The sequence below is a fragment of the Ascaphus truei genome, chromosome 6, assembly GCF_040206685.1.
Source record: "Ascaphus truei isolate aAscTru1 chromosome 6, aAscTru1.hap1, whole genome shotgun sequence".
Lineage (NCBI taxonomy): Eukaryota > Metazoa > Chordata > Amphibia > Anura > Ascaphidae > Ascaphus > Ascaphus truei.
In genome coordinates, this window is record NC_134488.1 from 19,256,586 (window position 1) to 19,269,544 (window position 12,959).

The 12,959-nt window shown below is 53.7% G+C and overlaps 1 protein-coding gene across 1 annotated transcript in view; it reads left to right on the top strand.

Annotated features, from left to right (window-relative positions):
• LOC142498017 (mannan-binding lectin serine protease 2-like) overlaps window positions 1–8,809 on the top strand; it is a 9,984-nt gene extending 1,175 nt beyond the window's left edge. The window contains exons 2-3 of the mRNA XM_075606525.1: window positions 6,211–6,312; window positions 7,306–8,809. Of these exons, the coding sequence (XP_075462640.1) occupies window positions 6,211–6,312; window positions 7,306–8,084 (881 nt within the window). The 3' untranslated portion in view covers window positions 8,085–8,809. The remainder of the gene's footprint in view (window positions 1–6,210; window positions 6,313–7,305) is intronic.
• The last annotated feature ends 4,150 nt before the right edge of the window (window positions 8,810–12,959 follow it).

A 12,959-nucleotide genomic window follows, 5' to 3' on the forward strand; every position in this document is an offset into this window, starting at 1 on the left:
GAGTGGGGGGGGGAGAAAGGGGAGTGGGGGGGGGGAGAAAGGGGAGTGGGGGGGGGAGAAAGGGGAGTGGGGGGGGGAGAAAGGGGAGTGGGGGGGGGAGAAAGGGGAGTGGGGGGGGGAGAAAGGGGAGTGGGGGGGGGAGAAAGGGGAGTGGGGGGGGAGAAAGGGGAGTGGGGGGGGAGAAAGGGGAGTGGGGGGGGAGAAAGGGGAGTGGGGGGGGAGAAAGGGGAGTGGGGGGGGGAGAAAGGGGAGTGGGGGGGGGAGAAAGGGGAGTGGGGGGGGGAGAAAGGGGAGTGGGGGGGAGAAAGGGGAGTGGGGGGGAGAAAGGGGAATGGGGGGGGAGAAAGGGGAGTGGGGGGGGGGAGAAAGGGTGGGGGGGGAGAAAGGGGAGTGGGGGGGAAAGGGGAGCGGGGGGGGGGGAAAGGGGAGCGGGGGGGGGAAAGGGGAGCGGGGGGGGGAAAAGGGAGCGGGGGGGGAAAGGGGAGCGGAGGGGGAGAAAGGGGAGCGGAGGGGGGGAAAGGGGAGCGAAGGGGGGGGAAAGGGGAGCGGAGGGGGGGGAAAGGGGAGTGGGGGGGAAAGGGGAGTGGGGGTGGGAAAGGGGAGTGGGGGGGGGAAAGGGGAGTGGGGGGGGGAAAGGGGAGGGGGGGAGAAGGGGAGGGGGGGAGAAGGGAGTGGGGGGGAAGGGAGTGGGGGGGGGAGAAAGGGGAGTGGGGGGGGAGAAAGGGGAGTGGGGGGGGAGAAAGGGGAGTGGGGGGGGGAGAAAGGGGAGTGGGGGGGGAGAAAGGGGAGTGGGGGGGGAGAAAGGGGAGTGGGGGGGGGAGAAAGGGGAGTGGGGGGGAGAAAGGGGAGTGGGGGGAGAAAGGGGAATGGGGGGGAGAAAGGGGAGTGGGGGGGGGAGAAAGGGTGGGGGGTGGGAAAGGGGAGTGGGGGGGGGGAAAGGGGAGTGGGGGGGGAAAGGGGAGTGGGGGGGGAAAGGGGAGGGGGGGGAGAAGGGGAGGGGGGGAGAAGGGGAGGGGGGGGAAGGGGAGTGGGGGGGGAAGGGGAGTGGGGGGAAGGGGAGTGGGGGGGGAGAAGGGGAGTGGGGGGGGAGAAGGGGAGTGGGGGGGAAAGGGAGTGGGGGGAAAGGGAGTGGGGGGGGGAAAGGGAGTGGGGGGGGGGAAAGGGAGTGGGGGGGGGAAAGGGGAGTGGGGGGGGAAAGGGGAGTGGGGGGGGAAGGGGAGTGGGGGGGGAAAGGGGAGTGGGGGGGAAGGGGAGTGGGGGGGGGGAAAGGGGAGTGGGGGGGGGGAAGGGGAGTGGGGGGGGGAAAGGGGAGTGGGGGGGAAAGGGGAGTGGGGGGGAAGGGGAATTGGGGGGGAGGGGAATTGGGGGAGGGGAATTGGGGAGGGGAATTGGGGGGGGAAAGGGGAGTGGGAGTGGGGGGGGAAAGGGGAGTGGGGGGGAAAGGGGAGTGGGGGGGGGAAAGGGGAGTGGGGGGGGAAAGGGAGGGGAATTGGGGGGGGAAGGGGAGTGGGGGGGGAAAGGGGAGTGGGAGTGGGGGGGAAAGGGGAGTGGGGGGAAAGGGGAGTGGGGGGGGAAAGGGGAGTGGGGGGGGGGAAAGGGGAGTGGGGGGGAAAGGGGAGTGGGGGGGAAGGGGAATTGGGGGGGGGGGGAAAGGGGAGTGGGAGTGGGGGGGGGAAAGGGGAGTGGGGGGGGAAAGGGAGTGGGGGGGGGAAAGGGGAGTGGGGGGGAAGGGGAATTGGGAGTGGGGGGGAAGGGGAATTGGGGGGGGGGAAAGGGGAGTGGGGGGGGAAAGGGGAGTGGGGGGGGTGAAAGGGGAGTGGGGGGGAAAGGGAGTGGGAGGGGGAAAGGGGAGTGGGGGGGGAAGGGGAGTGGGGGGGAAGGGGAATTGGGGGGGGGAAAGGGGAGTGGGGGGGAAGGGGAATTGGGGGGGGAGGGGAATTGGGGGGGGAAAGGGGAGTGGGAGGGGAAAGGGGAGTGGGAGTGGGGGGGGAAAGGGGAGTGGGAGTGGGGGGGAAAGGGGAGTGGGGGGGGAAAGGGGAGTGGGGGGGGAAAGGGGAGTGGGGGGGAAAGGGGAGTGGGGGGGGAAAGGGGAGTGGGGGGGGGAAGGGGAGTGGGGGGGGGAAAGGGGAGTGGGGGGGGAAAGGGGAGTGGGAGGGGGAAAGGGGAGTGGGAGGGGGGAAAGGGGAGTGGGGGGGGAAAGGGGAGTGGGGGGAAAGGGGAGTGGGGGGGGAAAGGGGAGTGGGGGGGGGGAAAGGGGAGTGGGGGGGGAAAGGGGAGTGGGGGGGGGGAAAGGGAGTGGGGGGGGGAAAGGGGAGTGGGGGGGGGGGAAAGGGGAGTTGGGGGGTGGGAAAGGGGGGAAAGGGGAGAGGGGGGGTGGAGAGCAGGGGGCATATGTATTGTCATAATTTATGTATCCGCATGCCCTCTCCCCCCGTCCGGGCGTCCGTTCCCCCGCTGTCTCGGCGGCTGGCCGCTCCCCCTTCTTGGTTCCCCGATGGCTCGGGGCTCGCTCTTCGCTCCCCCGTTCCCCGTGACTCGGGGCTCGCTCCCCCGTTCCCTGTGACGCGCTCCCCCGTTCCCTGTGACGCGCTCCCCCGTTCCCCGTGACGCGCTCCCCCCCCCCCCGTGCGATCGCTTGGTCCCCCGATGTGTCGGACTGAGGCGCGTGCAGGCGGCGGCAGGAAGCGTGTGCATGTGTGGGCCTGGGGCCTGGCCTGTGTGGGCCTGTGGCGCGAGGCTGCGCGGCTGAAATAGGTGAGTTACTGGGGCCATCAGTTGAGGCGGGACGCGCAGTGGTGTGACTTACCTGGGCGGGCGGGGGGTGTGTGTGTTTGGACCTTTGGCCCGTCACTCCACCTCAGGCCAATGAGAGGTGTGCGGGGGCGGGCGGGCCAAGGGACCAATGAGATTGCCGCTAGGGACAGGGAACACACCACAGACAGGGAGACATACATACAATGCTTTCACAAATATATAGTAATATATATATATATATATATAAATATATATATATATATATTTGAAAATCTTGGTTGTGAGTCTCTGGAGACCATTTGATTGGTCCGTCGGTCCGCCCGCCCTCCCACGGCTCTCATTGGCTGGTGTCTCGCCCCTCCCGGATTGCCCGCACTCCCACGGCTCTTATTGGCCGGTGCGCTCTAACACAGGGGTCCCCAACCCCCGGCCACACTGCTGCTGCCTGAGGTGGGCAATGCTGCCTGGTGGTGGTGGCGCCGGCTGTTGCTGCTGCTGGGAGGGCTTAACTGAGCTCCATTTTTGACACCCCGCCCAGCTCCGTTTTTGACACCCCCCCCCAGCTCCGTTTTTGACACCCCCCCCAGCTCCGTTTTTGACCCCCCCCGGACACACAGTGACACACACGGACACACACACAGGGACAGACACAATGACACCCCCCCTTGCCCCCCGCCCCTGCCTTCCCACCCCCATGCCCCTGCCTTCCCACCCCCCCCGCCCCTGCCTTCCCACCCCCCCCGCCCCTGCCTTCCCACCCCCCACCCCTGCCTCCCGCCTTACCCCCCTGCCCCTGCCTTCCCCCTCTGCCCCGGCCTTCCACCCCCCTCCCGCCCCGGCCTTTCACCCACCCGCCGCCCGTACTCCCGCCACCTCCCGCCTCTGCCTTTCACCCGCCCTCCCGCCTCTGCCTTTCACCCGCCCTCCCGCCTCTGCCTTTCACCCACTCGCCACCCACACTCCCGCCGCCCTCCTGCCTTTCACCCACCCGCCGCCTCTGCCTTTCAGCCACCCGCCGCCTCACACCCCTGCGCCCCACAGCTGCCGCCCTCACTCAACAGACACCTGCCGCCTCTCACCCACCTGCCACACTCGACGCACACCTGCCGCCACCCACCCCTACGCACCGACATCACTGACTAGCCGCCGCACCCACTCACCACCCACCCGGCGCCGCCCGCCACACACCCCCCCACCGCACTCACACCCCTACGCTCCGACATCACTGACCAGCCGCCGCCCGCACTTGCCAGACACCCGCCGCCTCACACCCTAGCGGGACCCCCACCCACAGCCAGCCCTCACTACCCACCCGCCACCCGTACTGAACACCCACCCGACGCCTCACACCCGCTCACACCCTAGCGGGACACACACCTCACATTTTTACATCACTTATGTCACCAAAATATACATTGTACTGTGGTGTGTTTACAATAAACCATTTTTAAACAACATCGTATTACATTTTTTTCTATGTTTCTTTTCAACATTATTATTCAACCTTTCCAACAAATAGTCATCCTATTGTTCCCCTATTTATAACTAATACTACCTATTACAGATTCACATCCCGGGCAACGCCGGGTATATCAGCTAGTATATATATATATAAAAACAAGGTGATTGGTTGATTATTGATGGTGCAAAACGCAGGAATATGTATGAAACAGCCAAAAAAAAAAGCACTGTATACTGCGTCGGTCAATAATGGGTTAAATGGAAGAGGGACCAAAATTAACTTTGTAGATTTTAGAATAAAATAAATGCCAAGGTGAAAATATATGTACAATAAGTTCATTAATAAGTTAATTAACACATCAGAGAATAATTAAATATAAGTGTGAGGATAAAAAGTAGGAACTTTGACTATGAGGGAGGAATAGATCCTATCCCTAGTGGATGAGCCAATTAGAGTTAATTACTAGTGTCAGTTAGTTGCTGCAATATAATACAGCAACTCAGTAATATATACACACAATAAACCAAAGAAGAAGGGTTTGGATATGAACTGTTCTTTGGCGTTGTATTCATCAAAAGCCCGACAGGCTGCCTTCACTGCTCCATATTGTTTCTACGTCTTTGCATAACATTACAGGTATTTACTACAAATGTTGACGTACAGTAACACTAATGCTGCGTCCAGAGAGCCTCAGCCCGCGCTCCTCCGCGCGATCGGGGGGCGGGGAAGTGACGTCGCTGGGCCAATAGCCCGCGATGCACCGATGTCAACGTCACGGCACTGTGATGTTGACGCTGCTTTGCTGTGATTGGAGGTTTTCAGCCGACAGCGCGCTGAGAAACAGGCTCTGCTGTCGGCTGAAAATCCCAACACCTCAGCACGCCTGCGGACGCTCGCGTGAGCCCCCTCTAAAGACATCCTCATTGAGGATGCAGGGGCTCAGTACGGAGCGTTGCGACTGAGGGGGCCCGGCTGGCTGGTACTGGAAGTGGCATCCGACTGCCAGGGCCCCCACCCCTGCTGGTTCATGTCACCTCCCCGTTGGTTCATGTCACCTCCCCGTTGGTTCATGCCTCCTCCCCCTGCTGATGGACATCTGAAGAAGGCCCGGTGGCTCCAGCAACTGCAAGGACTATGCAGCTATTTTGGGGACAGCGAGTTTATTGTGGGGGAGGGGGGCTGGTGTGGGTCTATTGTAGTGTAGGGGGACTGGTTCATGCCTCCCCGTTGTTGGATATCTGAAGAAGGCCCGGAGACTACAGCAACTGCAAGGGCTATAGAGCTATTTTAGGGGGAGGGGGGCCAGTGTGGGTCTATAGTAGGGAAGGGGGACTGGTCCGTGCCTCCCCCTGGTGTTGGACATCTGAAGAAGGCCCAATGGCTCCTGCAACTGCAAGGGCTATACAGCTATTTTGGGGGAAAGGGGTTTATTGTGGGGGAGGGGGGCTGGTGTGGGTCTATTGTAGTGTAGGGGGACTGGTCCATGCCTCCCCTGCTGTAGGACACCTGAAGAAGGCCCGGAGGCTCCAGCAACTGCAAGGGCTATGTGGGGGAGCGAGAGGATGGGGGATAGAGGGGATAGGGAGAAGAGAGATGGGGGGAGAAAGTGTTCTCGTTTATAGTGACAGTTTATTAAAAACATTCCTGGTGCACCCCAAGTCTTGCAGTTGAACTTAAGAATCGGCCCCCCTGCTATTCCGAGTTTGATGAGCCTGCACTAAGAAAATTCTATATTCTCTGAAGCAGCCCCATTGAAGTCAATTGGGATATGCTCTTAAAACGGCCTCTTCGGAGCAAGTAGAATTTACCCCAGGTACAATTGTGACGGATGTGAGCCATTACTTTCTTATAGTGCACCAGTCATCGTCCACCAACGTGCACTGGAAATCTCTTCTGTATGAAAACAGACAGGGTTGCATGGTAACAGCTCGGTATATACGACTGCGAGAAACCAAAGCAAAATTGCAGCAGAGTGTAAAACGTTTAATTGGAAGGTTTGTTTTTAACTTTTGTTTTAGGGCAATACCGGTGTGGAGTCGATGGATTTTGGGAAGATCTTAACACTTGGAACAAAACACTTCCCGACTGTGTGCCTGGTAAAGTACAGCATGTAGGCCAGGCGTGGGCAACTCTGGTCCTCAAGTGACACCAACAGGTCAGGTTTTCGGGATATTCTTTCTTTAGCACAGGTTGCTCAAACAGTGGCTGTCATTATGACTGTTGAAGCCGGGATATCCTGAAAACCCAACCTGTTGGTGACCCTTGAGGACTGCAGTTGCCCACCCGATATAGGCCTTAAAAAAAAATCAGGTCTCCATTTTACATGTTCATTATCTAATGTACTTATTGCATAAGAATTATTTTAAAGAGGCAGTTACTCCTAGAAACTAAGTGAACTAATGGCACGGGTACCATTACTAAACAAAGGCATGTAGAGGAAAGTTGAACATGTCCCTAGAAACCAAAATGCTTTGCCTATGATTTATTATTGTTACCCAATCCCTTTTTATATTAAACTGGCCCAAAAGGCAATAGAAAATAGAAACCAACCTATTGCAGCACGACAAGCGAAGTGAACCCTTTTCCTGAGGAGGGGAGGAATTATTCACAGGCTAAACACTTTTTTGCTGTTAGGTGGTACTACCCCTTTAAAGTAAAATTCATGTTCCTACTGTGTGGTACTATCTTCACGTGATAAAATCTGCCATCTCGCCTTTGTGCTTTTCACACCACTTCTGAAAACATAGTTGCCTGGATTGATTCTTCATTGAGACAAAGTAAAGCGCCAAGAGGTGTGAGGCACATTTCAGGATTTTACTCTGATGTATGTCGAGATTATATCAGGTCCCATCTACAGGGACCATTAAAAAAAAATATATATATAGCTCTTTCTATGTGTATGGCATGTTAAGAAAACTCCAGCTGCAATTCCAAATCTTGAAGCATTAAATTTGAGCAAATGTAGATCTTGTAGTTTATAACAGTGGGACATGAGCCACCTTCCATTACATAGCAATGGATTACTGGATATTTTAGTGCTGAAGATGTTCAGAGCAGCCTAGATTTAACACCTCTCCCCCTGTTCCTAGATTGTGGAACGAGAATTGTAAGAGGGCTTCAACGCATAATTGGCGGAAAGGTTGCCACCACTGGAGAACACCCATGGCAAGTCCTGTTAAAGTACAATGAGCACCAAGGAGGAGGGGCATTGCTGTATGACAACTGGATTATTACTGCAGCACATGTTGTCCACAACTTTGAGGACCTATCAAACGTAATTATAAAAATGGGTCTTTTGCGTGTAAAAGACAGTGCTTTTATCCAGGGTTGGCCTGAAACCATCATTGTGCATGAAGGCTACAAATATGGAAACAACTTCGACAATGACATTGCCCTGATAAAGCTGAGAAACAAAGTCCCCATCAGTGAAAACGTTCTAGGAATCTGCCTACCTGGGAAGGAAGAAATGTTCCAAATCTCGCACCATGAACATTCTAATCATATAGGGCTTGTGTCCGGCTGGGGAGTTACAGAGAAAGGGTTTGGGTCCCGCACACTGAGGTCTGTGGAAGTGAATATTATAGACCACAGCCAATGTAAAGCTAAATATGCCGCAAAGTCAACTAGTAATGTACAGTATAGAGTGACCGAGAACATGATTTGTGCTGGCTATGAAGGTGGAGGGAGGGATGCCTGTTCTGGGGACAGTGGAGGACCATTGGTTTTTTTCAATGCTCAAAGCAAGAAATGGTTTCTTGGAGGCATTGTATCATGGGGACTGGATTGTGCTGTTGCGGGGCAATATGGTGTTTACACAAAAGTAGATAACTACCTTGATTGGATAGAAAACACCATTCAGAAATATTAAAGTGTTTAGCAAGTTTAATTCGACGTAATCCCTTTTGTAATTATAAAGCACGGACATGTTTTGTCATCCTGTCAGAATGAAAGTGCAAACATGGCCTTTGCTTTTTAGATTAGATACAAGGGGTGGCTAAGTGAAGTAAAGAGTGCAAGAACAAAAGCAGTAACTGTTAGAGCTCCTTTTCTGTTAACAATCAAAGCAGAGCATACTTTGACATTAAAGCTTCAGTTCAAGCAATATCCTGCATGTGTTTTTTTTAAATAAATCAATTCTGTAAGAAAAAATACTTTTAGCATTTTGTTTAAAAAAAAAAAAAAAACAACAACTTTGAAAGACCAATTTTCTTGTATTCTATTTTAACAACCATTTGCTAAGGCACTGCCCCTTCATATCCTGTCACACCCCTTTGTGAGCCCTGCCCTCCCTCTTGCACGTGTCAGTGTAGGAGTGCTCATGAATATTCATGAGCTTCCACTGAGTGACAAAAACAGAGGAAATACATTCCCCATATTTAAAGATGTCGCCAAACTTCGCCGATCAATACACGGAGAACAAATTGACCGGCAGCTATGCAGTTCTTTAGGTAATTAGAGATTGACCACATGAAACTATTGAAGTAAAAAAAAAAAAAAAAACTAAAAAAAAGGGAGCTTGAACTGCAGCTTTATGGTTTAGAAATTAAAAAGGTATCTTCATTAAAAAATACCGTTAAGTATTCTATGCATCTACATTGATACACTATTTGTTATCTCTTTTTTTTAAACATTTTATTTAGTTTGGTATTTTACAGCATGATAGGAAAGGGGTGCAGAAAGAGAAAGGGGGAGGCAAGGTAGGAGTGGACACAATGCGTAATCTCAGCATATCAGTGTACAACACAGTGTATAATCTTGGTATATCAGCGATCAGCACAGTGGTCTACAACAAAATGTAACAAGGTGTATAGAAACAAGAGGGTTGTGGGTCCAACTGTGGATGCCGACATATCGTGTATTTTGAGGGATCAGCGTTGTGTATTGACCAGATATTTAGCCAATTGGTCCATCTACCTAACACTTTCACGTAAGACTGTCCTACCTATCTATCCACCGGAGTATGAGATTGGGTTATTTGGGACAAAGCTCAGGCGGGGCTGTCTCCAGGTTGCCGAGATACAGCATATGTTTGCAGTTACAATGAGAGTGGTAAGCTTATGGGATCCTTTCCAATGATCTATTAAGTGAGGCTAGCCATGGGTCGGGGGAATGGGGAGGGAAAGGAAATCACCACCGCCACTATCTCTCCATTTAGCTGGAAGATCTGTTTCCAGGTAGTGACTACGAGGGGGCAGGTCCATCACGTGTGGTACATGGTGCGTGCACACATGGCCACAGGCTATAAAGCACAAGGAAATGGACCTGTACATTCTGTGAAGCTTAGATGGACAAAAAGGTACCATCTGCCCTTATACCCCTTCTATTTGATGAGCATGTTAATTGACGTTCATAAGGCCGCCTCTCGGACTTCTTCCCAGCCATCAAAAATGCCGATGTCTTTTTCCCATTGTGTCATGTGTCATAATCCTCCAAATTTGCATTTTGGTAAAAACCCAAATTTTAGTCCTCCGATTGTTTGGGAGGATAGGCACACTTTCATACTATGTCCCTGACTGGGAGAAAACCCAAGAGGGTAGGTAGTGCAAAGAGATCGAGCTGAAGGTAACAAAAGTATTCGAAAGATGAGGCCCCATGTTTCTCCCCAAATGCTAGAATCCCCCTCCCCATGGCAAAGTTGCAAACCCTGGTCAGCCTTCTCTCCACAAGCAAAAACCCTGCTCGTCCATGCCTGGAGGGAACAGATCATTGCCAAATAGGGGTAACATTGAGGATCCTGGAGAGGTAATATTTAATGTAAGGCTATTTTGCCTCCAAATCTTTAGCAAATGTTGGACAATCGGATTCAGGAAGACAATGGAAGGCCCATTGTACCTGGGAAGCCACAGTAGCAAGTCCAACTTGTGGAGAAGCACCTCCACTCCATGTTCAGACTGTTGAACCACTATCAAGGTGCCAGAGGACCAATTGGCTCACCTGAGCTGCCCTATAGTATGAATAGTAGAATCACAGGATAGCCAGACTACTCATGCTAGTTGGCCTAATCAGGATTTTCCATGTTACCCATGGCTTCTTGACCCCCATATTAAAGCAATAGGTGTGTTTTTGAAAATTATCAAAATCTTTTTTTGGATTGGTATGGGAAGAGTGCAGAAATGGTATATTTTGTAAGTGTATTTTGACCGCCTGGAATTACCCAATCGGAGATTGCATATTTGGCAATCCCAGTTGGTCTGATGGTATCAGTACAAGTAATTAGGATCAGTCACTGCAACAATGATGGCATCCACTCCTGATAATGTGTATCAAGGGGGGACTCCATTTTGTCTGCTATAACTATTCTATACTAACACTGCCATTTCGTTTAGTCTGATGTTAACTAACCTTTTACCCACTTAAAGCTGCAGTTCAGTCTATATCCTGCATGTGTGTTTTTTTTAATAAATCAGTTCTGTAGTAAGAAATAATACTTTTAGCATTTTCTGTTTTTAAAAAAACAACTTTGAAAGACCAATTTTCTTGTATTCTATTTTAACAAGCATTTGCTAAGGCACTGCCCCTTCATGTCCTGTCACAAGCCCTTGCACACCCCTTTGTCAGCACTGCCCTCCCTCTCTCTAAACGTGCACTAGCATCTGGTCACATGATCTTCCTCATAGAGTATGTAGCCAGGTCATCTTTTTCCCCCTGCGACCCCCCCGGGCGCCTCCGTGGTCACGGACGCTGTCGGGTACTGCCAGCGGCAAGCGGCAGACCCGACGGCCATTCAGGAGGGTGGGGGCCGAGGAGGGAGCTCGCCGGAGTGCAGGAGATCTCCGGCGGCTCTTGCACAGGGCGCCGCCATGTTGCGCCGGTTCGCGCATGCGCAGAGTCCCCGGCGGCCCGAGATAGTCGCGCATGCGCAGAAGATCGCGCGAGTGTAGGAGCCAGCCAGGAGAGTCGCGCGAGAGGTAGGGAGAGATTGCGGCGGCCATTAGGGGTTAGTGTAAGCACAGGGAAGGCGCGCACGCGGCCCCAATGTTACAGTAAGGGCCTTGGGACTACAATTCCCAGGAGGCATAGGGAGACAGGCACCAGGTGCCTCATAGGAGCCAATAGGGCTGTAGGACTGCCAGGCGAGCAAGTGGATACATTTGGCGGGCTTGCAGCTACGTTGTCAGTCAGAGGAAGGAGCAGTCAAGGGAAGGAGGTAGGGTACAGGAGCGAGGGACTCCCTGTACTAGGCCAGCACCCCCTTGGCCCAAGATGGCCCTGAGTCCCCCAGTAGTGTGAGTGTTGCCAGGGATAGCCCTCAGGATAGGGAACCTGTCACTTACTTTAGTTAGCAACTGGGGAACAGAAGGGAAGATAGGGACAGCTGGGGGGTTTCATAGCGGTAACCAATCCGGGGAGCCATAGCCCAGGGTCCTGTTGTGAATTAGTGGCACGAGACAGCTGGGGGGTTCATAGCGGTAACCAGTCCGGGGAGCCATAGCCCAGGGTCCGTGTTGCGAGTGGCGAGGCCACTGGGGGGGTTTCATAGCGGTAACCAATCCGGGGAGCCATAGCCCAGGGCGGCGTTGCGCGTAGTACGAGGCAACTGGGGGGGGTTCATAGCGGTAACCAGTCCGGGGATCCATGGCCCAGGGCCCGTATTATGAGTAGGGTGGGTACAAGACCTACCTATATAGGATAGGCAACCCCGAAGGCCCTAGGAGAGTGACCCTTAAGCCACTTAAGGATGCTGTGCTATAGGGACGGCCTGTAGTGCAGGGTGTGTCACGTTGCTGTATCGTTAGAAAGGGACTCAGCGGATGCTGCGGTTCCAGTGACGGAGTTCGGACCCACGTTGAGGGTCACAGAGAATATCGCCAGGATAGGATCAGACGGATTCATCACGCGTCTGACCCTTTGTGAAGCGTTGCTGACCCGAGCACCGGAGTGCTCGGCAGGTATCTACAGTTCTAAGTGCACCACCGGGCCCTTAGCTTAATAGTGACTGCGCAGTCACCCATTGATTCTCTGCAAGAGTGCGGGACATTGGGTGGGGTTCTTTGGACACTGGGTGGGATCACCTAGTGTTGGGGAATCGTCCTGCGAGACGTCACGGTTAGTGTCTCCTCCTGAGAGGGACACAGGTTATATTATGAATGTGATGTGTCGTATTACATGTTAGTAAAGTCCTTAGTTATTATATCCCATTGTGTATGTGATCATTGAGTTTGTCCTGCGAGGATCCACTCCCTCTCTGGTGGGAGCCATCGCACGTGGAGGCGCTGCACCTATTGAGTAAGTGGTTACCCCTAGTATAATTGCCCCAGGTTCCCAGAGGCGGAAGCTCAGCCCTCCTGTGAGCCTACAGGTATACGCACCACACCGGTAACACTGCATGTTCTACTCACCCACACTATATATGCGATTGGGTGGGGTGGAATACCCGTTACATTTGGAGGCGCTGCTGAGATAGACCTGGGGTGCCCTGTTTTCAATTTTCAAATTGTCCCATTCATATTTTTCATCATGGCGGTGCCGTCACCGCAAGACGTCGATGACTGGGCCTTAGCGCGGCAATTATCCCCAAGGCGCGTGTTTGTAGTGGCCGGAGTATCCCATGATACGCAATTGTCCACTATGCGCGCCCAAGTAAGAACTTGCCCGGAATTGGCCACTGCCCGGGTGACAGACTTAAGGCTGGATACTGACGGCCGGGGGATTACCTATCTCCTGTTCACCACGCATGACATATGCCTAGAGACTGTTCCCCATGTATTAACACTCCCCGAGTCTTCCGCAGGGGACTGTCTCA